General features: G+C 39.0%; 1 protein-coding gene across 4 annotated transcripts in view; it reads left to right on the top strand.

Moving 5' to 3' along the window:
• MYO16 (myosin XVI) overlaps positions 1 to 26,940 on the top strand; it is a 397,050-nt gene that overhangs the window by 313,371 nt on the left and 56,739 nt on the right. For all 4 annotated transcript variants that reach the window (XM_075852491.1, XM_075852492.1, XM_075852489.1 and 1 more), the window contains exons 24-29: positions 3,222 to 3,297; positions 6,205 to 6,377; positions 11,861 to 11,941; positions 12,092 to 12,297; positions 18,768 to 18,870; positions 20,473 to 20,569. In XM_075852491.1, the coding sequence (XP_075708606.1) occupies positions 3,222 to 3,297; positions 6,205 to 6,377; positions 11,861 to 11,941; positions 12,092 to 12,297; positions 18,768 to 18,870; positions 20,473 to 20,569 (736 nt within the window). The remainder of the gene's footprint in view (positions 1 to 3,221; positions 3,298 to 6,204; positions 6,378 to 11,860; positions 11,942 to 12,091; positions 12,298 to 18,767; positions 18,871 to 20,472; positions 20,570 to 26,940) is intronic.

Raw genomic sequence — 26,940 nt, forward strand, 5'->3', positions numbered from 1 at the left:
AAACCTCAAAAACACTGCCATAATTACTGTTTTTTTGGTCACTGTCTTCAAAAATTCAAATAAAAAGTGATCAAAAAGTCGCATGTATCCAAAAATGGTACCGATAAAATCTATACCTCGTTTCGCAAAAAACAAGCCCTCACACAGCTCCATCGATGAAAAAATGTAAAAGTTATGGCTCTCACAACTTGGCGACAGAAAAAATACATTCTCTTTCCAAAAGTAATTTTATTGTGCAAAAAGTTATAAAAAAGTTCTATAAATTTGGTATCGCCGGAATCGTACTGATCCGCAGAATAAAGGTAACATGTAGTTTATAACGTACGGTGAACGGTGTATATAAAAAAAAAAGTGGCACAAGCTTGTCACGACATATTTGACACTGAATTGGCATATCTAGGGAAACATTTTAATTTGTACCTTCCGCAGCGCAATCATTTATAGAAAAGACACGTGGGGTGAAAATGCTCACTACACCTCTTAATAAATGCCTTGAGGGGTGCAGTTTCCAAAATGGGGTCACTTCTCAGGGGTTTCTTTTATTATTTCACATCAAAGCCTCTGCAATTGTGAACCAATACTTTATAAGTCGCCAAATTAGGCCTCAATTTTACATGGTACTCTTTCACTCCTGAGCCCTGTCGAATGTCCAGGCAAAAGATTAGGGCCACATGTAGGGCGATTCTAAAACAGGGAAACACCACATAATAATTGAGAGCTGTCTTGTTATGGTGGCACAAGCCGGGCACCACATATTGGCGTATCTTAGGAAAAATTCCCATTTTCATTCTCCCACATCGTGTGCACACGAATTTCTGCAAAACACCTGTGGGGTTAACATGCTCACTACACCCCTAGGTGAATACCTTGAGGGTGTTGTTTCCAAAATGGGGTCACTTCTGGGGGGGATCCACTGTTTTGGTCCCACAGGGACTTTGCAAATGCAACATAGCGACCAGAAACCAAATGCAGCAAAATCTGTACACCAAAAGCAAATGGCGCTCCTTCCCTTCTGAGCCCTGCCGTGTGCCCAAACAGCATTTTACGACCACATGTGGGGTATTGCCGTACTCCAGAGAAGTTGCTTTACAAGCGTTGGGGTTCTTTTTTTCCTTTATTTGTTGAGAAAATTAAAAATTTGGAGCTAAAGCTACGTCTTATTGAAGAAAAAGGATTTTTTTTATTTTCACTGCCCAATTCTAATAAAATCTATGAAACACCTGTGGGGGCAAAATGCTCACTACACCCCTAGATGGATTACTCAAGGGGTGTAGTTTTCTCAATGGAGTAACTTTTTTGGCGTTTTCACTGTTTTGGTACCTCAGGGGCTTTGCAAATGCGACATGGCCTGCGCAAACCATTCCTGCTAAATTTGAGCTCCAAAAGCCAAATGGCGCTCTTTCCCTTCTAAGCTCCGCCGTGTGTCCAAACATCCGTTTATAACCACATGTGGGGTATTGTTTTACTCGGGAGAAATTGCTTTACAAATGTTGTGGTGCTTTTTCTCCTTTAGTCCTCGTGGAAATTAGAAAAAATTAGCTAAACCTACATAATCTTTGAAAGAATGACGATTTTTATTTTCACGGCCTACTTCCAATAATTTCTGCAAAAAACCTGCGGGGTCAAAATGCTCACTATACCCCTAGATAATTTCCTCAAGGGGTGTAGTTTCCAAAATGGGGTCACTTTTGGTGGATTTCCACTGTTTTGGCACCGAAAGAGCCCTTGAAACCTGACATGGTGCCTAAAATATTTTCTAATAAAAAGGAGGCCCAAAATCCACTAGGTGCTCCTTTGCTTCGGAGGCCGGTGGTTCAGTCCATTACCACACTAGGGCCACATGTGGGATATTTCTAAAAACTGCAGAATCTGGCCAATAAATATTGAGTTGCGTTTCTCTGGTAAAAACTTCTGTGTTACAAAAAAAAATAGAATAAAAATGAATTTCTGCAAAAAAAAAGGAAATTTGAAAATTTCACCTCTACGTTGCTTTAATTCCTGTGAAACGTTTAAAGGGTTAAGAAACTTTCTAAATGCTGTTTTGAATACTTTGAGGGGTGAAGATTTTAAAATGGGGTGACTTTTTGGCGGTTTCTAATATATAAGGCCCTAAAAGCCGCTTCACAACTGAACTGGCCCCTGTAAAAATAGCCTTTTGAAATTTTCTTGAAAATGTGAGAAATTGCTGCTAAAGTTCAAAGCCTTGTGACGTCATAGAAAAATAAAAGGACGTTCAAAAAACGATGCCAATCTAAAGTAGACATATAGGGGATGTTAATTAGCAACAATTATGTGTGGTATAACTGCCTGTCTTACAAGCAGATACATTTACATTTAGAAAAATGCTAATTTTTGCAATTTTTCACCAAATTTTGGTGTTTTTCACTGGTAAATATTGAATTTATCGACCACATTTTTCCACTATCATAAAGTCCAATGTGTCACGAGAAAACAATCTCAGAATCACTTTGATAGGTAAAAGCGTTCCGGAGTTATTACCACATAAAGTGAAATATGTCAGATTTGAAAAAATGGGTCTGGTCCTGAAGGCCAAAATAAGCTTGGTCCTGAAGGGGTTAATGACCAACTGGGTGTGTTTTTACTTTTTACCAACTGGGTGTTGTACAGAGGAGTGTATGACGCTGACCAGTGACCAATCAGCGTCATACACTTCTCATTGTTCCAGCCCAGCTTCTTTCAGAGCACAATAACAATGTAACAATGGGCTGGAACAATGAGAAGTGTATGATGCTGATTGGTCACTGATTGGTCAGCGACATACTCTCCTCTGCACAACGCCCAGTTGGTAAAAAGTAAAAACACGCCCAGTTGGTCATTAAGATACTAATAAGCATAAATCTAAAATTGCTCATAACTTGCTCAAAAATGATCGTTTTTCTAAATAAAAACCACTGTTGTTATCTAAATTACAGCGTTGATCACATTATGTAGGAGATAGGCCACTTATAATCTGGTGACAGAGCCTCTTTAAGGAAGATGTAAAATCTATTTTTTAGGTGATGCAGCCTACTGTAATGCCATAAATGTACTACTCAAAAACAACTGTTTTCTTTCCCTTAAGAATGTTTTTTCTGAACACTGATTACTGTATGAAAAATGCATGTGTTAAAATTTTTTAATATTTTTTACAACTATTTTCAGTATATTTGGGTTAATAACAAACATTCATATTTTATCTGTCACATGATTTTCCCCCTCAGGTAACATATGACATTTCTGGAGCAATTGAGAAAAATAAAGATGTATTGTCTCAGAATCTACTTTTTGCCTTGAAGAGTAAGTTATATCATATCAGTTATTATGATGTGAAATTCTAAATGCATTATCCTGTGTACTTTGATTTTAAAGTTCTAGACTATTAATGCCCCTGTCCTTTCACCCAACAGAATTGGTAATATATTAAGATAGCAGTCTCCTACAGTAAGCTCACCATAAAATACTAATATTTTTCCTAACATCTAAACTTTAGTTGTCCCAACAATCTAAACAAACTGCCATTGATTTGAATAGTCCTTTGCTTGGAATGAGGCATCAACAGAATTTTTTTGGATATCACGCAACAAAAGCCATTGAAAAGTCATTGAAAAAGTCAAGATTAGGGTATGTTCACACGATGAGAGGCATTTACGGATGAAATGACAGACTGTTTTCAGAAGAAAACAGCTGTCTTGTTTCAGCCGTAAATGCTCCTCCTCGTAATATACGAGGCGTCTGTGACGCTCGTATATCTTGAGCTGCTCTTCATTGAGTTCAATGAAGAACGGCTCAAATTACGTAGCAAAGAAGTGCTCTGCACTTTTTTGCCGAGGCAGTCAATTTACGCGTCGTCGTTTGACAGCTGTCAAACGACGACGCGTAAATTACAGGTCGTCTGCACAGTACGTCGGCAAACCCATTCAAATGAATGGGCAGATGTTTGCCTACGTATTGTAGCCCTATTTTCAGGCGTAAATCGAGGCATAATACGCCTCGTTTACGCCTGAAAATAGGTTGTGTGAACCCAGCCTAAGAGATCTAGCCACTGTTTATTTAATGCCATGATACATCAGCCAGCCGCTATCAGCACCACTAGCGCTCGTCTATGCAGTTTCCAGCACGGCTCAGTGCCTGATGAAGGTCACTTAGACCGAAACGTCGCACTCTGCCACTGGCATTAAAAACAAAAACAAAATAAAAATACCTTTGTTTCAATATTGGTGTGCCGGATACTCTTTTATATTTATATTTGGGTTGGACCCCTATCCGTGCAAAACCACACCCTTCCACGTATCTGGTGCTGTCTGAACCTATACACAAACATGTTTATTTAATGCGTTAAAAGTCAAGGTAAAGACAGCTACATCTGTATGTGACACAAAAAAGAAAATATAAAAATAATAAAGAAAGCTTTTTTTATATATATTTTATTTGATTTTTAACTGTATTGGGTCCAATATGAACTGTACATGTAAAATCAGCTTGAATATAAAATATGTATCGTGTAGGAATATTGGCTGCACATTTATTAATCTAGAAATCTGCCCCTCCCCCTCAGGAACAGTGAATACTGATAAAAATGATTATCATAATCTGCCATGGTTAGGAGATGCTGATCATTCCAATGCATGTCTTGCTTAGCTGAGCCCCAATTTACTCTAGTTATTATATATTCATCATTCAACTAGGAAAGTATAAATCAATGTGTTTTATCTTATGACATTCAGTAATTGGAGCCCTGTCAGTACTTTTTATATTTGAGAAATACAGGAGTTGATAAGGGATTGTATAGTGTTTATTTTGGGATATATTTGACACATAGAAATCAAGCATTCAAGCCATGACATATAGAAAACTATATATATATACAAGAACATTTCTATAAGATAAAATATGAAATAACTAATTATTATGATTATTAATGTTAAAATGGATACAGGATAATGTAATATACCAGCTTAAAGCTTAAAACAAATGTGCTAATAGAAACCATGCAGTATGTGAATGTAGTACTTACTTGTAGTTTAAGTCTGACTTTATCTTCCCCAAAAAAATTTTAATAAAACATATTTAATTATTAGGAAATGTGTTTATTGTTTTTTTTGCCATAATAAAGTTGTCCAGGATTAGAAAAAAAAAAAAATTTTTTTCCTAGAAAAAGAGTCTCTCCGTTAAATAGTCTGTGTCTTGTATTGCGGCTTAGCCCTATTCAAGTGAATGGAGCTGAGCTGCAATACCAGACACAGCCCATCGATAGACATGGTGCTGTTTCTGGTTGGAAAACAGCAGACTCTTATTGTAATCTTGGTCATCTCTTTTACTTCAATCTGTAAACAAGAATGTGTGCTCCAGGTGCTGTGTGCCAGGTTGGGCACCAACAAGCTACTCTTCCTTAAAGGGGTTGTCCACTACCGGATGGGTCATCAGTATATGATTGGTGCAGGTCCGACACCCGGACCCCGTACCAATCAGCTGCTCCGGCTGCCTCGAGGCACCGGACGTCCATGCCGGAAGCAGATGGCTCCAGTCATGGAATAGCGGCTGGATTGCAGTACTGCAGCTCTGCTCCTATTCAAGTGAATAGGAGCAGAGCTGCAGTTCTGCAGCACGGTCGCTCTCAGTGGTTGGAGCCATCTCCTTCCTGCTCTATACACTGCATACTGTGCAATAACATCCGGTGCCTATCCTATGGATAGGTCATCAGTTGTCCGGTAGTGGAAAACCCCTTTAAGTATTTAGATTCAGGTCTAAAGCAGCAAACAACATTTTTGCCATGGGTGAAGGGAAGCCTAACTGTGGCTCTGAACCATTTACAACCTCTATAACGGCAAAACACATTATAGACTTCCTTAGCAGCTCATAGCACATTTAGGACAGTACAGTAGGTAGAGGCTTTCAGGAGATTTGGATTAAAGGAAATTCTTACATTTAAAGTTCAGATACTGTAATTCTTATTGGTACCACGTAGTCAGTAAAAAATGATGGCCTTATGTGGTTTAGCAAGATAAGATAAGAAACTTGACATAATATCTGTGATATATATGACAATGAACATTATTAAAAATGTTGCTGCCAGTGGAACGACTTGGCACGTCTTAAACAAAATGAAAGTAAGGAAGAATAACATAATATAATACAGTTTGGTGTATATATATACAATACTCTACTCCATTGACCTTATTATAATTGTCATACAATTATTTACAGCCAGTGAAAATGTTGTAATCAACCAGATGTTCCAGTCTAAACTGACACAAACAGGATCCCTTGTGCCACCATATCCTCCACTTAAACTTAGAGGGCCCAAAGCAGCCTTACTTTTTAAAAAAACATCAACCACGTCAAATGGTGAGACCAAAAGAATCTTGGAACTCAGTAAGGTAAGGCAGATATGCAAATATGTGCCCATGATAAGATATATGCCTATTGATGTATGACTGTTACTGATATTTGTATCTTTATAATGCTCCACATGAAAATCCATTGTATCCACATTGAACCCCATCGAGTAATTTGATTAGTCATAAAACGATGTCCATAGTACAATGTTTCATAGATTAAAACATATCGTCATTGTTTAACCAATTTTAGTTTGCATTTGAAAATTAAGTCCAGAGCTGCATTCATAATTTTGCTGAACTTTCCCAGCATTTTTGCCGGATTCAATATCTGAACAGATGAGGATTGTTCTGCTGATTTAACATTCTAACTATCCTGCTGCATTATAAGAGCTCAGATAACATGCTAGGGAGTTTTCGGATTATAAACTTTTCTAGGGTTTCCAATAATCAGCATAATTGTGAATTCTGCTTTTGGCTATAAAACGCACATAATTTAAGGCAAGTGCAGCAAGAATTATACAGTGTACTCTTAGGCAACGTTCAGACGTGGAAGAATTTTTCCGCTGCACATGTTGCTGCAGATTCGGGGCAATTACGCAACGAATCTGCAGCAACATTTGACAGGTAATTCAAACGTTGCAGATATCACAGAGGACGTGCCAGAGATTTTAGTTTTTGCATTGCAAAGGCTGAAATCAGCAGTGAAATTCCGCTTCTTCTCCACAACATAATGCACATGCTGCGGAGGGAAAATTCTGCACCGCAGCCTGATTTCCACACAGTTATTTTCCACAATGTCTGTACTAAGTTTCCTAAAAAATGTATAGAATCAAATGTAATAAACGCCTGCTGCAGAATGGAGAATTACACTGCGGACTGTACACAGCAGAATTCAACAGAAATTGCGCCACGTCTGAACGTGGCCTTAAGGTTATTCAATCTTTTATATAGATTATATCCATATATAAATTGTATTAAAGTTGGTCAAATGTGAATACAGACATAATAATAATAATACCATATCATCAGTGAAAACCGACAATTCGAAAAAAGGGCAATAAACAAAAGATGGCAAAACAAGAACATATTTATTAACCCCTTCCCGCACCTTGGCGTAACTGTACGTCCAGATAAGCAGTAACTTCGCGCACCTGGGCGTACAGTTACGTCCGCGCTTTAAAAGTTAACCGCCGCGCGGCGCTACACCGCAGCGGCGGTTAACTGTGCAGGGTGTCAGCCCTGCTCTCCCCGTTGCCGATCAGCGGCCTGTCGCCACTGAAATCGGCAATTAACCCCTTCGATGCGGTGGTCGATTGCGATCACCACATCGAAGAGGTTTACAGCGGATCGGCAGCCCCCCACATGTATTTGCGGGGGCTGGCGATCCTTATCATGGCAACCAGAGGCCAGACAATGACCTCCGGGTTGCCATGTACGGAAGCCTCGGAGGATCAGCCTCCGGCCGTTCCTCCTCTGCTTCCTGTCAGTGTGACTGTCACGTCACAATGACAGTTAGAACACATTACACTACGTGTGTAGTGTAATGTGTTCCAGCAGCGATCAGAGCTGCCAGTCTAAGTGTCCCCTAGTGGGACAAGTAAAAAAAGTTAAAAAAAGATAATAAAAATGTTTTGAAAAAGTGTAAAAATCAAAGTTAGAAGTGACATAAACAAAGAATGCTTTTTTTCCTATAATAAGACTTTTATTATAGGAAAAAAATTAACACGTTAAAAAAAGTACACATATTTGGTATCGCCGCGTTCGTAACGATCCCAACTATAAAACTGTAATATTATTTTTCCCGCACGGTGAACACCGCGAAAAAAATAAACGAAAAACAGTGCCCGAATCACAATTTTTTGGTTACCAACCCTCCCAAAATATACAATAAAAAGTGATCAAAAAGTCGCATGTACGCCAAAATGGTACCAATACAAACTACATCCCGTCCCGCAAAAAACAAGCCCTTACACCGCTTTTTTGACTGAAAAATAAAAACGTTATGGCTCTAAGAATATGGTGACACAAAAATTAATTTATTTTATAAATAAGTGATTTTATTGCACAAACGCTGCAAAACATAAAAAAATTATATACATCTGGTATCGCCATAATCGTATCGACCCGCAGAATAAAGTATAATGGTCATTTATAGCCCAGGGTGAACGCCATAAAAAAAAACAAATAAAAAACATTGTCAGAATTGATGGTTTTTGGTCACCTTGCTTGCCAAAAAATGGAATAAAACATGATCAAAAAAATTTCTGGTACCCCAAAATGGTACCAATGAAAACTACAGATTGTCCCGCAAAGAATAAACCCTCACACGGCTCCGGTGGAGAAAAAATAAAACAGTTCTGGCTCTCAGAATATGGCGATGCAAAATGTGCAGAGTGTTCCAAAAGCAGATAAGATCGGGCACCATTTATAAGTGCGACACCGGCCACATATCTGCGGATTATTATTTATTTACTGCATTATTATACCCTCTTATTATACCCTGATGTACCCCGCACAGATAACATGTACCCTGATGTACCCCGCACAGCTTACATATGCCCCCACATTATAAACTGAAACACCAGTAAAACCCCAAACAGAACAACTACCAAGCAAACTCTGCGCCCCAAAAGCCAAATGGCGTCCCTCCCTTCTGAGCCCTGCAGCGTGCCTAAACACCAATTTACGTCCACAGATATGGCATCGCCATACCCGGGAGAACCCGGTTATTATTTTGAGTTATTTGTCTTCAGTGGCACAAACTGGGCATAACATATAGTGCACTAAAATGGCATATGAGTGGAAAATTTTAATTTTCACTCCGCACCATGCGCTGCGCATTAACCCCTGCGCGCACCATGACATAGCATCTCGTAGTGTGGGGGGTGATGTATGGAGCGTCTCACGTAAAAAATAAAGAATTTAGAACGGCAAAATCGCTGTTTTTTTGGTCACCTTGGCTCTACCTAAAAATTTAATAAAAAGTGCTCAAAAAGTTGTATGTACCAAAAAGTTGCACCAATAAAAACGACCGCTCGTCCCTCAATAAATAAGCCCTCATACCGCTCTATTGACTGAAAAATAAAAAAGTTGTGGCTCTTGGAACGCAGGGAGGAAAAAACTAAGAAGGAAAAGAAAAAAATGGATCACTCCAGAAAGGGTTAATTACTTTCTAATGAAAAACCATTTATGACCACATGTGCGGTATTGCCGTACTCGGGAGAAATTGCTTTACAAATGTTGGGCAGCTTTTACCCCCTTTATCCTTTGTGAAATTGAAAAAAATGCAACATTTTAGTGGAAGAAATTCTAATAAATCCTGCAAAAGACTTGTGGGGTCTAAATGCCCACTATATCCCTAGATAGATTGTTTAAGTGGTGTAATTTCCACTTTTGGGGGGTTTCCCCTGTTTTGGCCTCTCAGGGGCTTTGCAAATGCGACATGGCACCCAAAAACCATTTCAGCTAAATTTGAGCTCCAAAAGCCAAATAGCGCTCCTTCCCTTCTGAGCCTTGCTGTGGGTCCAAACAGCAGTTTATTACCACATATGGCATATTTCCGTAATCGGGAGAAATTGTTTTACAAATGTTGGGGTGCTTTTTCTCCTTTATTCCTTGTAAAAATTAAAAATGGCTACCTTTTTTCAGAAAAAAAGTCGATTTTTACCTTTACAGAATAATTTCAATGAATTCGGCAAAACAACCGTGGGGTCAAAATGCTAACTTTACCCCTAGAAAAATTCCTTGAGGGGTGTAGTTTCCAAAATGGGGTCACTTTCCGGGGGTTTCCACTATTTTGTTCCCTCCAGTGCATTTCAAACGCGACATGGCACTGAAAACTATACCAGCAAAATCAGAATTTCAAAATCCAAATGGTGCTCCTTTCCTTCTGAGTCCTGCTGTGGGTCCAAACAGCAGTTTATTACCACATATGGGGTATTGCTATAATCAGGAGAAATTGCTTTACATATGTTGATGTGTTTTTTCTCTTTTATACCTTGAAAAAATTAAAAATGTCTAAGTTTTTTCAGAAAAAAGTAGATTTTCATCTTCACAAACTAATTCAAATAAATTTAGCAAAAAAACTGTGGGTTCAAAATGCTAACTATACCCCTAGATAAATTCCCTGAGGGGTGTAGTTTCCAAAATGAGGTCACTTTTGGGGGTCTTTATTGTTTTGGCCCCACAAGACCTCTTCAAACCTGACATGGTACCTAAAATATATGCTAAAAAAAGAAGGCCCCAAAATCCACTAGGTGCTCCTTTGCTTCTGAGGCCGGTGTTTCAGTCCATGACCGAACTAGGGCCACATGTGGGGTATTTCTAAAAACTGCAGAATCTGGGCAATAAATAATAAGTTACATTTTTTGGGAAAAACCTTCTGTGGTTAAGAAAAAAATGTATTACAAATGAATTTTGTATAAAAAAAATGAAATTTGTAACTTTCACCTCTACTTTGCTTTAATTCCTGTGAAACGCCTAAAGGGTTAATACACTTTCTGAATGCTGTTTTGAATACTTTGAGGGGTGCAGTTTTCAAAATGGGGTGATTTATGGGGACTTTCTAATATATAAGGCCCTCAAAGCCACTTCAGAACTGAACTTGTCCTTGTAAAAATCGCCTTTTGAAATTTTCTTGAAAATATGAGAAATCGCTGCTAAAGTTCTAAGCCTTGTAACGTCCTAGAAAAATAAAATAATGTTCAAAAAACGATGCCAAACTAAAGTAGACATGTGGGGGATGGTAACTAGTAACTATTTTGTGTGGTATTACTATCGGTTTTACAAGCAGATACATTTAAATTTAGAAAAATGCTAATTTTTGCAATTTTTCGCAAAATTTTGGTGTTTTTCACAATTAAATACTGAATCTATCAGGCAAATTTTGCCAGTAACATAAAGTCCAATGTGTCACGAGAAAACAATCTCAGAATCGCTTGGATAGGTAAAAGCATTCCGGAGTTATTACCACATAAAGTGACACATGTCAGATTTTAAAAATCGGCTTCGTCCTGAAGGCCAAAACAGGCTCAGTCCTGAAGGGGTTAATATTTCCTTTTGCAAATATAGCGTTACATATTCTGCAGTGCTGTATAGAGATAATCACTCACAATATAATTTTATAATTTCCTTATCTCAAACACAAGGGTCAATGACATAGGAAGCCAATTAACCTACCAGTATGTTTTTGGTGTGGAAGGAATCCATATGATAAAGTAGATCTTTGGTAACATGATAGAGGAAAAAATAATGGGGTTAACCCATGGTGAAAAGCTTGGTCTTTACTGACTCAAGTTTTCCATACAATTGTACCCAGACTACTAAAGTTACACCATATGACTCATAAGATACGTACTAATGATATTAAAAGAAAATATATAAATTTAATGTATCAAAAACTTTTTAGGGTATATATTGGTTCATTTTTAAAAGAAAAAAAACCTTCTGACATAATTAAAGCTAATATATTGTGTTTTCTGTTATTTAGTGAATTATTTCACCATTATTTTTCTTTCCTTCAGTTGATAAAAAAGAAAGGGTCGTATTCATTTCTCCAGAAGCTGGAAAGAGGAGGTCCAACCACTGTGGCTATACAACTCAGGGTTAGTATATTCATTACTACTAATCACATTCGCAGTTATTCAGAGCATCTTTTTATTCGAGGGGGAGGGAAGACCAGAACATGTGCATTGACGGTTTTATGCAGCTGACTTGTAGTGAACAAGTCTTCTCTGTTTGTCCCTTTCCTGCAGAAAACGATCACAGAGCTGATTGGAAAGATACAAGCGAGCACCCTACATCTTATGCACTGTATCAAGCCTAACAACTCTAAGCTAGCTGAAACTTTTGATAATTTTTATGTGTCTGCTCAACTGCAATATATTGGTGTGCTGGAGATGGTGAAAATAATACGACATGGTTATCCCATACGCCTGGCGTTCCCTGACTTCTTGTCAAGGTAGGTTTAAAAGTCAGCAAATATAGTTTATTGTTTCTGCATTTAAAAAAAATAATTATCCAGGTGATTCTATATGTAGCTTATATAGTAGCACCAATTTATGGAAAGCCCTTTTACAAATAGATTAAATGAGACAAAATATCCGATTTTGTGGGCCCAGGAGCTTCAAGTTTTGGGTTTAGGAACTTCAAGTCACACAACTGTTCAAATCCTTTATGTCTTCAGCAGAGCTTGCACAACCTCTAATGTCCATTGGCCATTGCTAGAGGGCACAATTTTTTACCTATAAATTACCTATAAATTAGATAGTGGCTTAAATATATTTAGGCAAGTATCAGAAAGAAAAAAATACACCTATGTGCTAAAATAAAGAATATGTACATTTTGTATTGATGTAGAATTTTCACTAATGCAAGTAATAAAATCTTGAAGACTGGTATGTTGCTGATCCGTTACCCGATACTCCTTTTAAATTGATTGTGGTGCTTCAGTGTATTTAAAAGACTTGAATGGGTTTTCTTTCACGTACATTGGTGGTATAGCAGCTAGTGCTAGGATATGCAACCAAAGTCAGATCGTTGGGGTAAAACCACTGTGACCCCCTCATGATTACTAGAAACAAAAGGCAGTGGCAATAGAAAAATGGCATAAAATGTAATTTCCTGTGGGCAAGCCTCGGTGTGTTTGCCTCAGCTCCAAGTCAGTACCCAATGGTGCTGTCTTGTGTGGACCTTTGGGGCTTATTAATGTGTTGGAGCCTGGGCCCGGTGGAAGATCCTCTGGTACTCGGGTGGGCTAGTTCAAATGACAGCTGACCACATTTGTAGTATTAAAGACGCAACACAAATCTGCAAAAAAACAAAAACACAGAGTGGATTCAAATAAGAGGAGAAGTTGAAGCTGTCGTTTATACTTTCTCTCTCTTTATGATCTGCACCTGGTGTTGGCATTAAAAGCTGCATAAAAAAAATCTGAACAAAACATACACGGAGCTTCCAGGATCAAAACCTATACGTTAGGCTCCAGGATCATTCCACTTCTAACCTGTATGACTGAGAGTTTCATTGTAAATGCACGGTAAGGCGAAATTCACACGAACATGTGCGTTTTGCGCGCGCAAAAAAACGCTGCGTTTTTTGCGCGTTGCAGTTCCGTTGGTCATAAGTGTTTGGTGCGTGGCTGCGTGATTTTCACACATATGCCATCCTTATGACACGCGGTTTTGATGTTTAGAAAAAGAAATGAAGGAGGTGGTTTTATTTTTCCCTTCATTTCTTGATCTACTGTTGCGCGAATCACGAGCAGCACACGGAAGTGCTTCCGTGTGCTGCTTGTGATTTTCACGCACCCATTGGCTTCAATGGGTGCGTGATGTGCGAGAAACGCAGAAATATAGGACATGTCGTGAGTTTTACGCAGCGGACACCCGCTGCGTGAAACTCACGGACAGTCTGCACGCCCCCATAGACTAACATAGGTCTGTGCGACACGCGTGTTGCACGGACGTATTAAATGTTCGTCTAACTAAGCCCTTAATAAGGCCTTAGGGAGCAATTCCGATAATATTGTATTCGAAATTTACCGTTTGTGCAGTTCTTCAATACAATATACAATATAGGTCGCAAATTCACTTTACTCCTGGTGTTTATTGCTCAGAAAATACCAATATCACAGTCGTTTATTATGCCATAAGCATATGACCAGACTCATGATTTGAATATTTTCGCAAGATGAGGTCAGCCAGACTCTTTTTCACAAGACCTTTCACATAGCTAAATATTTAATCCCACAGACAATGTTCAAAGTTTTCTGCACTTTCTCCTGACTTTTGAAAATTTAAAGCAGGAATGTTATATTTTGCTGCCAGTCTTTTAAGTGCAACTGAGGTCAGCACATTTCAGTATTCTTTCTGTTCATACTAATCATGAATGCATTGTGCGAGGGATGTGTGCAAGAAATTATCATTACATACAATAAAATAATTAAGGCTATAAATGGAATACTTTACTATGAGTTTATTAATAGCGTTTTTGATTATCAGCTGTACTGATAGACAGATATATGGTCTAATGTAGCATGTGCATGTGATAAATCAATAAATACTATTGAAATAGGGGCGGACACAGACAGCAGAGAACAGTATATGGGCCCTTGCTCTTAAATAGTTAAGAATAGACCACTCGCTTCAAGTCTCTCTATTCAATCCACAATCCACCAGTAATTGTGAGCCAGGACATTTAATTTCTCAGTCCCTTGCATGCAATCTTAAAGACTGTAGGAAGCTATTTTAAGGGTAGGTTCACACAGAGTTTTTTGCAGGCAGAAAATCTACCTCAAAATTCAGTTTTGAATTTTGAGGCAGATTTTGCTCTGCCTGCACGCTGATTTTTGCTGCGTTTTTCGCCTGCGGCCATTGAACGCCGCAGGCAAAAAAACGCAGCAAAATACATTTTCTCCGCCTCCCATTGATGTCAATGGGAGGTCAGAGATGTAAATGCCCGAAGATAGGTCATGTCGCTTCTTTTTCCCTCAAGACGGATTTTCCGCTCGCGGGAAGAAAAAAGCCTCAGCTTCCCATTGAAATCAATGGGAGGCATTTTCGGCCATTTTTCGGCACATTTCCCGACGCGGTTTCCGCATCAAAAAAAGCATCAAAAAAACTCTGTGTGAACTTACCCTTAGAGTGACAGTGGGCACCCTCACTGTCTGGGCTATGAGCAACTGCACAGGTTGCACATATGGTTTTTCCGCCTTGTTTTGAATGAGCCCTCATATTATGATTTAGCTGTATAACATTGGAATGATCAATGAGAGATACTTAAAAGGGTTTTCCCATGAAGTACATTTATGACATATCGAAAGGATATGTCATAAATGTCAGATAGATGCGGACCCCACCTTTGGAACCCGCACCTATCTCTAGAACGGGGACCCCTAAACCCTGTTCTAGCTGTTTGTGCTCATGCTGACTCCCGGCCACTTCCTGATTACATGGGCGGGACATGGTCGGGAGTTACGGAAACAGCGTAACTTGCTGAGCTACACTGTTTACGTAACTCCCATGGTAGTGAATGGTAGTTACGGAAGCAGCGTAGCATGCGAGCGTAGCATGGGAAAACCCGTATAAGGGTTTGCCATTTATCTTTATTTTACCAAATGTGCTGGAAATTAAGTAATTTACTAATATAATGTTCTTAGAAGAACTGGTGGGCTAGTCTGTTTAGTTCAATCTTTATCACTGACTGTATGGCGTTCGGCATTGCCATTGATGGAGGGTCGTGCAACCATTTTTGGTGTGCACTCATTTTTTTGTCATTAAAATTTGCAGAATAACTTCAGTCAAAGCCATGGATTAGGATGTTTTTATAATTTGTATGAGTAAATTAATAAATATTCCTTCTGCGTAATGCTTCATTCCCCCTGAGGTGGTGCTACAGGGAAATTAACCACTAATCACTGAGGGTCCCAGCAGTGGGATATCCTGTTATCAATTCTTTGTGGGGGTCCCTTCTAACAAAAGGTTTTTTCCAAAGTGGACAACCCTTTAAAAAGAATTGCACTATTTTTAGTCTTTTCCACAGATGCTACTGTATAGCGTGCATCCTTATTTACAGGTTTAGCACAGTATATTTATTTCTTGTTTCATTTCTGTGTGCCAGCATTCTAAAATCTAGGAAGGATTTACCTGGCTATTTTTTTAGCAATGACTTTGCAATCTTTGCTTGAGTCAGCAAGTAGATGTCACTGGCAAAGAAAGTTTTGATGAGCCAATGAAGTAAGCCAATAGCTATTAAAGAAATCACATTTCATATTCCATTACCTCTATATTGCTGGATGTCTGTAAGTGACTGATAAGCTCCTATGTAAAAAGGGACTAGTAGTGATTCATTGCAGGGTTTTAATAACATCAAGCAAGAGATTAAAAAAAAATCCAACACAGTTAGATATAATGTTCAGTAGAATAATTCTACTATGTAATTACTAAAAACTAATTGGTGAAAAATGAACGTGTTTTCTAAAATTGCATTGTTCCAGTCAATCTCAGACCTCAGCTATGAAGACAAAATGTATCAAGAGAGCCACAACTTGAAAAGAAGAATGTAGCTCTAATATGTAGATGAATTGTACTAATACCAATCACTGCTCACTAATGTCTCCTAAATAAGCGTAGTGTAATTATTTAGAGTAATAACTTGAGGCTCCTGGGCCCATTACAAAATCTGTAAGGGCCAACCACCCACCATGTTGCCTTTACAGTACTATTGTCTTCTTATGTGGCAGAAGGGCCTTTGGGCTCCCTTAGGCACCAGGGCCTGGGTAAAATTACTGCCTCTGCTCTGCACTCTATATATCTACTGCTGCAAGGAACACAGGGGATCATTTCCTGCTGATCTGCTCCATTTTTTGGCTGTTAAATGGCTGAGGGGAAGGGGCTTTGGAAAAGTGATGGGCTTAATGATCGGTATGTCCTACTGCAGACAGGGCAGAGGAGAGGGGGGCTTCTGCTGCAGCCAGTTGTTTTACAACCAGACACAGTATTGGGAGAAGGAAGAGGGCAATGGCTGATATTCTGACACACACACACACACACACACATAAATACTTTTTTCTTTATCAATATATTTTCTAAATAGTATCAATTGCAGTATAAGACAAAAATAGGATCCAAAGAAAGGAGGAGATTAAAGTGGGTCTGTTGGCCTAATATGCTGGCCTATTTAAGGGCAGCATCTTACAGCTACAAGTCAAACTTCTAGCCAAAACTTCACAAAAAATGTTGTGTTGTTTGGCTAATAGGAGTGCTGAAAGAACACAGAAGACTCATAGTTATGAGTCTGGTGTATTCATAAAGAAAATACTCCCCCCGCCTCTACTCACTTCTCCCTGCTCCTTCCTGCGGTGACTGACAGGCTGCTGTATATACACAGGAGCCTGTCAATCACCAGCATGAAGGTAATTATAAGTCCACTGTAATCTTTCAGTGTTCATATTAGCCAAATGGCACAAAAAGTGTTGTGACATTGTGGCTACTAGTAGTGAGAACCTGTAGCTATAATATGGTGCTCTTACATAGGGCAGCAAATTAGCCTGACCATTCCACTGGGATATAATTTTTTTTCTTTGTGCATTTTGTGTTTCTGTAAGATTATACATTCTGTATGCAATCACCCAGAGGCTCACACCTCTTAATAACTTAGCTGCATCTCTGGCTGTCAGGTACGATGAAGCCAGGTGCAAAACATGCGTTAGGGTGCTGGTCAGTGTGAAGGCAGTTAATATGGCATATGGTGGGTGTAGTTAATTTTTATGGTAAAAACTCAGAGAGGGATTTGCTTCTGTCTAGCTGTAATGATGTATTTTGTTATACTGTATGGAGGTTATAATTGACAGTTGGCATAATTTATTTCTTGTATCTAGATACTATGATATCACCACCATTTTTGTCCTGCCTTATGTAAACACACTTTTCAGTTTTGTGTGCAATTTTTTGCACAATGTGTTTTATTGGGTGTTTTTAAAATGGTTTGTACAACTATTTGTGTAAACGTAATAAAATATTGATATTTTTTGGTACATTTAATTATTGTGCTTATTGTTTAGCATTTAGGGAAATAGTATCGGTTTTCTCTATGATATCAGTTCCCATATGCAAGGATTATGAACGATTAGATAGACCTCAATAAATATTTATAGTATTCTTTGTTTCAGGTTCATTAATCTAAATAAAGCTTAAGTAAGATAGCCTAATTTATTAAGCGGCTCACGCCTCTTGATAACTTAGCTGCATCTCTGGCTGTCAGTGCGCCAGAAAATAAAATCTACTCCAGCAATAAGCTAGCGTAGATCTGCAGTATAATTTACGCCAGCTTTCTGGCGTAAATAGTAGTAAATTTAGTAAATTTATTGGGCTGTGGTAGCCATGACCCTTCGACTAAGCCATGCCCACTTTTTTTAAGTGGCAGAGGTGGCGCTAAAATACAAGTCGTACAATTTTTTCTACACCAGAAAACTGGCGTCGAGGGCTTCATACATCCCCCCACTGTTTTCCTGTGCGCTTACAACTTGATGAAAAATGATGAAGAATCAGAGTGCGTGAATCACTAAAACCACCGAAAAAGGCCATACTTACAAATGGACAAATGCGTGAATCACTAGTTGGAATTATAAATATTTTTATTTAAAAAACTAATTTAGCATAAAAAATAATGAGTTACTGTATATTAGGCAGTTGCTTATATGCACATGGTAATGTTAATGCAGCCATCACAGCCATGCAGTACACAACTTTGTTACTATATGTATCACTAACTGTATATAAATATAGTGAGCCTATATATAGTGCACGGCGATCATATTTCTTCAACATAAGACATTTTTCATTTTGTAAATAATCGTATAAACAGATCTAGTGAATGTTCTCGGCCATTAGACTTTTTTATTTATCTTTTAACCCTTCACCTGAATTTCAGGTATAAGCACTTATCAGAAATCTTAACAAGACAGAAGAATAAAGCATCACCTGAAGAGAAATGCCGACATGTTCTAGAGCAATGCAAGCAGCAAGGATGGCAGGTAAAGTTAAAACAACTACTTTGCATAAGGTGAGGCTCATAAGCTGCCCGGATTTTAACTCCTCGTCCCTTTTCTTGCATAGATGAAATGCATTTATTAGGCTGTCAAACGACGACGCGTAAAAATACAGCCTCGTCAAAAGAAGTGCAGGACACTTCTTTCAGACGTAATTTGAGCCGTTCTTCATTGAACTCAATGAAGCACAGCTCAAGATTTACGGCTGTCAGAGAAGCCTCGCAAAATGCGAGGAGGAGCATTTACGTCTGAAACGAGGCAGCTGTTTTCTCCTGAAAACAGTCTGTCTTTTCAGACGTAAAAGCCTCTCATCGTGTGCACATACCCTTAGAGGGATTCCCAATTGTGCAGGTTTTCTAAGGAAAGACTTATTTTTCCCTAAATTTTATTCCTTCAAATACTAAGAATCTCTTTGAATTTCTTTAACTATTATTTTATTTAATTAGATGCACAGCGCAGCTAGAAGACAATTGAAATAAGTGAATTTATTTTTACAGGGTTACCCATAGTTCAGAACCAAGTAGTTCTGATTACATAGCAATGTATTAATGAAGAGAAGAGAAACACACCTACTGTATAGTCTAGATCTTCTGATACAAACCTTCTACTGTGTGCAGGGCTAAGAATATGTTCAGTGGCCCCATCAGGGGTTCTGTTGGGGCTTCCATCACTTTTGATGGCAAGAATAACGCAGCATGTAGCACTATTCTTGCTGTCAAAATGACAGAAACCCCAATTTAACCCAGACAGAGCCTATCATTAGTCAGTAGAGGCTGTCAATTCTATTTGGATCAGATAGGTCTGACAAACTGCTACTGCTTCTGTTATGAGAAGCCATAGCACAGATGTGAACAGAACCTAAGCAAAGGTTTTCACTCTCAGAAACATCCATTTAATTTACGTAAAGATCTTGAAAATTATGAGGAATAGAAATGCAAGATATATTAGGAAGATGTATAACTTTTAGTTATACAATAGTACAAAAGCTTTAGCTACATAACACTATACAGCCACTTTAACTCAGAAAATCTGAACAATTATCCTATTGCCAAACCTTGGGATCATAGAGGAGTATCTGTCAGTTATGACTCATTTTCCATTGTCTGAATGTATGTCGTGAGCTGAAGAGCTGAGTATGAAAGACTAGCTCCTAAAGATGCGGTACCTGACAACCAGAAGATTGTAGCTGTTAGGTGGTGTATCCCTAGCAACAAGGCTGTTCAGCTGAAAGCTGATCTGGAGCTGTCAACAGAGAAGGGAAAAAACAACATGTCAGATGTATAACATCAGTCCTGTCTAAAGATAAATTAAGCGGGAGAACCACTCTAAGGTATTGTATGTAAATTCATATGTATAGTATATCAGTATATAGGCAAGCGCTAATTTATAATCATCAGTTTTTGGATTGTTTATTAATACATATTGATTTTTTTTGGTTCTCCCAAACTTTGTTAACATACCTGTGCTTTTTATTCCTCATTATTAATGCTAAAGTGTAACTGAAATAAGTTTATGTAGGGATTTAGCTTCGCTCTGTGCAAAGTTAGAGCTGCATTTATGTTCATGAATTTTGATTTCTCATTATAGATTGGAGCTCGAAAAGTTTTCCTGAAATACTGGCAAGCTGATCAACTTAATGACATGTGTGTTCAGATACAAAGGAAAATTATACTTTGCCAGAAAGGTAAAAGTAAATTATGGTCCCTAGGGGGACATAATCTTCACTTGATCCAAAAATATTATATATTTTACAGATTTTCTTGTTTGTTTTAATTGGTAAATTAGGCATTTGGAAAGTAGTTATAACAGTCTTGAGTCTTAAAAACACTCTAGAATTCAGTGAGTTCAAGTTTAGGTTATTTTCTTGAAATCCTCTCTTTCTCTCTCCTTATAAGAGCTAGGGGCAGAGCAGAGAAGCACATTCATCTACTGAAACAGAAAACACCTTCTGAACTTTTAGTTTTTTAGGTTTTGTACCATTTAGTGGCATTCAAGACTAAGGCTTAAGTAGTCTGAATGAAATTATATTTCTTTCAATGTTTTACAATGCTTCCTATATCTAAAAGCTAAGCAATACAATTCAATATAAATATACCCCCAAAAAGGTAAACTTTAAAGTGTACCTGTTGTTCCTTTTCTTTCTAAATCTAAATAGGCCCACAATGTTGTGCTGATTCATTTTATAATATATCTTTAAAGAGGTTAGAGATCCTTTTTGCTGTTGCAGAATCCTAATCCCCTGTATAGCCACAGAGTCAATTAATACAATTCTCACTGCTTTCATCTACAATTAGGGGGAGCTTACTGAAGATGGATTTTCACAGCTTCCATCTAACTCCATAATAAATATGTCTTCAGAAAGCTAACAAGCTCCCCCTAGTGATAGCTAGTTGCCGCATCGTTACGGATATATCCGTTGCTCGTATCTCGTGGGTAATGTTATACACAGCCTGGCTTTTGCCGCAACTGCCGGAATTGAAGAGCACTCTGATTCCGGGAGTTTTACCCCTTAGACGCGGTCACCCTTAGAAATGCAACGGTGAAAAAACGATGCTTGGTCATAAAAGCGCAAAAAGGCCTGGTCATTAGGGGGTTAAAATGGTAAAATTAAAGTCTGCATAAGTTGCATAAATTCATGTTATGTAATGAATATCCTTGGTTAGGATAAAACCGGAAATACAATTAAATTTAGATTTAGCTATATCAACACATTCATTTACTTGTACTCTCACTATCATATTTAACCACAAATCCAAAATGTGTCATGTTTTAAATAAAAAAAAGTTCTTTCTTTAAATATTACTGTCATTAGCATGAACTTGAATTGACAGTAAATAGTGTTAGAGCTGTAAGGCGGGCTGACCGCGATGTGAAAACCCAGCCTAACCTACATATATCTATGTGTATATATCTATATCTATATATACCAGCAGAAAAGACAGCAGCACTCCAACATAGTCAAATTGATATGTAAACGGGTGCCAGCAAGTAGTCCAGATCCAGAGACTATATCGATATCCCAAAGAAATAAATCTTGCAGCACTCCGATAGAATAGATGAAAAACTGTGTGTTTTTTTATTCAAGCCAACATAGAAAAAGTGTGACGTTTCAGTCCAACATTAGGACTTGAAAAAAGTCCTAATGTTGGACTGAAGCGTCACACTTTTCTATGTTGGCTTGAATTAAAAAAACAATGTTTTTCAACTATTCTATCGGAGGTCTGCAAGATTTATTTCTTTGGTATATCTATAGATAGATAGATAGATAGATAGACAGATGGATATGAGATAGATAGATAGCACTGGCGTAGCTCTAGGGGTCGCAGCGGTCGCAATTGCAACCGGGCCCCGAAGCCAGGGGGGCCCAAGGCCCCCCGCACCACATCAATAAAAAGTTACTATAGTAACTCGGGCCGCGGGCCCCTGTTACTATAGTAACAGACTGTACTTACCTTCCTGGTTCCGGATCGCAGCGGAGGTCCTGACGTCAAGCGCTGTGCGCAGCGCATGACGTCACAGCGCTATGCGCCGCGCACAGCATCGAGACGACAGAACTACCGCCGCGGCTGAAAAGGAAGGTAAGATTAGCCCTGACTGGCGGGGTCCGACTCCCGGGACCCGCCAATCAGCTGTTTTAAAGGGGCCGCAGCACTCGTACGAGAGCTGCTCCCCTTCATTCCGGTCACACTGTGAATCGGTGTCGGCGATTCACAGTGTGAGCGAGTAGTGAAATGAAGGGGAAGCAGCTGTGGCGCCTTCAAAACAGCTGATTGGCGGGTCCCAGGAGACTGTTTAGGGACTGCACAACCCCTAAGCCTACAATTTAGCAGGCTTAGGGGGCCCATGAGACAGGATCACAGATTGTGTGATCCAGTCTGCTGGGCCCTGTATCTAAGCCAATCACATGGTAGGCTTAGATACATGGCCCATGCGTAATCCTGTCTGCTGGGCCCTGTATATAAGCCTACCACACTGTAGGTTTAGATACAGGGTCCAGCAGACAGTAATCTTATACTGTATAAGATTACTGTCTGCTGGACCCTGTATCTAAGCCTACCTTGTGGTAGGCTTAGATACAGGGTCCCACAGACAGTATCACACATGGGCCCTGTATCTAAGCCTAACACATGTGTTACTAATCGTTGTTTTTGTGTGTTTTCTTACAGGTTCGGTCGTTGGACTACGTCGGATTCCAGGACTACTTCGATGACGGCTTTTTCTTTATTATCAATAAAATGGTTAATGAGGGTTGTGTGTTTTTTTTTTTTATTTCAATAAAATATTTTTTCTATGCCTTTGTTTTTTTTTAAACTATATTACTACCGCCTTAGTAATGGCCGCCGGCTGATTGACAGCATCCATTGCTAAGGCGGGGCTTAGTGTTAGCCGGTGCAGAGGCTAACACTAACCCCCCTTTATTACCCCGGTACCCACCGCCACCAGGGGTGCTGGGAAGAGCCGGGTACGATCCAGTACCTGACCATCTGTAGTGATGGACGGCCACTGGGGCGGCCGCAGGCTAGTAGTATCAGGAGGGGAAAGGCCAGATACAGTGGTCCTTCCCACCCTGGTAATGCTAGCCTGCTGCTGCTTTATTGTATCTGGCTGGTTATGAAAAATGGGGGGGACCCCACTTAATTTAAAAAAAATTAAAAATAAAAATAATTGGAAAGAACGATGTCGGGTCCCCCCCCCAATTTTCATAACCAGCCAGATACAACACAGCAGCAGCAGGCAGCATTACCAGGGTGGTAGGTGCCACCGTTTTTGGCCTTCCCCAGCCTAATACTACCAGCCTGCGGCCGCCCCGGTGCCTGACCGTCACTGTAGATGGTCGGGTACTGGTTCGTACCCGGCTCTTCCCAGTATCCCTGGTGGCGGTGGGTACCGGGGTAATAATGGGGGTTAGTGTTAGCCTTTGCACCGGCATAACATTAAGCCCCGCCTTAGTAATGGAGGTTGTCAATCAGCCAACGGCCATTACTAAGGCGGTGATAATAAAGTTTAAAAAGATACAAGCACATAGAAAAAATATTTTATTGAAATAAAAAAGCACAACCCCCATTAACCATTTTATTTAGAATAAAAAAAACGCCGTCATTGATGTCCTTGTATCCGAAGTCCAACAACTGAACCTGTAAAAAAACACAAACACACAAAAATAATCAGTAACACATAAAGAAGCAAAATTATTATTCTTACCTTTCCTGAGTCCAGCGCTGGAGCCGCAATGCCAGCGAGCTGAGCCCTGTATCTAATCCAATCATGTGTGATACAGTCTGCTGAGCCCTGTATCTAATCCTATCCTGTGTGATACTATCTGCTGAGCCCTGTATCTAATCCTATCATGTGTGATACCGTCTGATGGGCCCTATATCTAATCCAATCATCTGTGATACAGTCTGCTGAGCCACTGTATCTAATCCTATCATGTATGATACTGTCTGCTGGGCCATATATCTAATCCTATCATGTGTGATACTGTCTGCTGAGCCACTGTATCTAATCCTATCATGTGTGATACTGTCTGCTGGGCCCTATATCTAATCCAATCATGTGTGATACTGTCTGCTGAGCCACTGTATCTAATCCTATCATGTGTGATACTGTCTGCTGAGCCACTGTATCTAATCCTATCATGTGTGATACTGCTTTCCGAGCCACTGTATCTAATCCGATAATGTGTGATACTGTCTGCTGGGCCCTATATCTAATCCGATCATGTGTGATACTGTCTGCTCAGCCACTGTATCTAATCCTATCATGTGTGATACTGTCTGCTGAGCCACTGTATCTAATCCTATCATGTGTGATACTGCCTTCTGAGCCACTGTATCTAATCCTATCATGTGTGGTACTGTCTGCTGAGCCACTGTATCTAATCCTATCATGTGTGATACTGTCTGCTGAGTCATTGTGTCTAATCCTATCATGTGTGATACTGTCTGCTGGGCCACTGCATCTAATCCTATCATGTGTGATACTGTCTGCTCAGCCACTGTATCTAATCCTATCATGTGTGATACTGTCTGCTCAGCCACTGTATCTAATCCTATCATGTGTGATACTGTCTGCTGAGCCACTGTATCTAATCCTATCCATAGTTTATAGGGTCGTAGTGCTATAGATATGCTATGCTGTCTCCTATACACACATTTTTTTTTTTGGGCGGACACATATGTATTGGGGCTATTTTCCCTGACATTTTAAGCCCTGAGGGTATGTTCACACGGCAGCCTCCGTTACGGCTGAAATTACAGTGCTGTTTTCAGGAGAAAACAGCACCGTAATTTCAGCCGTAAAGGCATTTGCAGGCGTCTTTTGCTGCGTCCATTACGGACGTAATTGGAGCTGTTTTTCCATGGAGTCCATGGAAAACGGCTCCATTTACGTCTGAAGAAGTAACAGGTACTTCTTTGACGCGGGCGTCTTTTTTACGCGCCGCCTTTTGACAGCGGTGCGTAAAAAAAATGACTGTCGGCACAGAACATCGTAAGACCCATTCAAATGAATGGGCAGATGTTTGCCAACGCTTTTGAGCCGCATTTTCAGACGTAATTCAATGCTAAAACGCCCGAATTTAGTCCATAAATAGGGTGTGTGAACCCAGCCTTAGTGTCGCCCCGGCTGCTAGTGCTGCATTGTTGGGTCACTTAGGAGACCCAGCGATGCAGCTGAAAGCTGCGGACCGTTGGCCATGAGGAGTTTGCGGGGGGGGGGGCCCAATAAGAACTTTTGCATCGGGGCCCATGAGCCTTTAGCTACGCCCCTGATAGATAGATAGATAGATAGATAGATAGATAGATAGATAGATAGATAGATAGATAGATAGATAGATAGATAGATAGATAGATAGATAGATAGATAGATAGATATTTGAAACCTACAGAAAATCAAAACACTATTTTATATTCCCCCTTCCTTTAAAGCAATGAAGTGTATTGGTAGATTGTTTCTATAAGAACAAGAAGTGGCCATATATTGCGTTGCAAAAAAAAAAAAAAAAACGACATGGGGCACACGTAATAAGCTTTTCTCATAGCTGACTTTTTCTTATGTAAATAATTGCCTGTCACCAGTATAAAGATAACATAACAGTAGTGTTAATATAAAAATGCACACAAGTCCCACGCTTCTTATCTTGTGAGTTATATGTGATAAGGAGAACTTGCGCACAATTTGTTAAGTAAGACGTAAGAGCTAAACCGTTGATTGTAGCAGACGATAGTATACATTTTTTTTACATGGTGCAGAACACACAATGTTTGATGGCTGCATTATGAATTGAAGTACATTTACAAGATTATTTAAGTGTTGCTTACAGTAGGCCGTAGATGTGATGAGTCCAATATATCTATAGGCTTACATAAAAGGTTTTACAAAGATACTTACTGTATATGTGGTAAATAAAGGTGGTCACATTTCAAATGAAGCAAGAACACAGTGTTTTTTTTTGCCTAGAACTTTGTTACACTACACACTTAATAGTTGTAAATTTGACCACCGAAAACAGATACAGGAAAAATATTAAAATGGAAAACAAAAAGTTAGAAAGACATTTTACAAATGTGCTAAATTCAAGGATTTTTATCCATATTTACATATACTATTGTCAATGAAGTTTTTTGTAGTCTTTGCTGATGGTCCTAATAAGTATTTTCCTATGCTGGCCAATAGACATCTTCAATCATTCTGGCTTTGTATACCATTGGAATTTTTGTTCTTTGTTTATAGCATAAAAAGTATATATGTATTTTGTGTAAATAGCAATGCTAGCCCTTACATATTTATTCAATCAGGTATGAAATACCATATATATGAAATGTTCAGTGATCTAAAAAAAAGCTTCCCAAATGCCTAGTTTTTTTCTGTTTCAAAATTTGGGTTAATTATTTTTTGGACCAAGGAGATACATTTATAGAGGATCTCAACTCAATATGTAAAATTGGCCATACATTTGTAAATACAAAATTAGAGCATCAGTCAAAGTTTTCTAATTATGTTTCTTTTTTACAGAGATATATTTAAAAAAAGTGACAACAGTATGTGCAGCCA

Source organism: Rhinoderma darwinii, chromosome 2 (genome assembly GCF_050947455.1).
Source record: "Rhinoderma darwinii isolate aRhiDar2 chromosome 2, aRhiDar2.hap1, whole genome shotgun sequence".
Taxonomy (NCBI): Eukaryota; Metazoa; Chordata; class Amphibia; order Anura; family Rhinodermatidae; genus Rhinoderma; species Rhinoderma darwinii.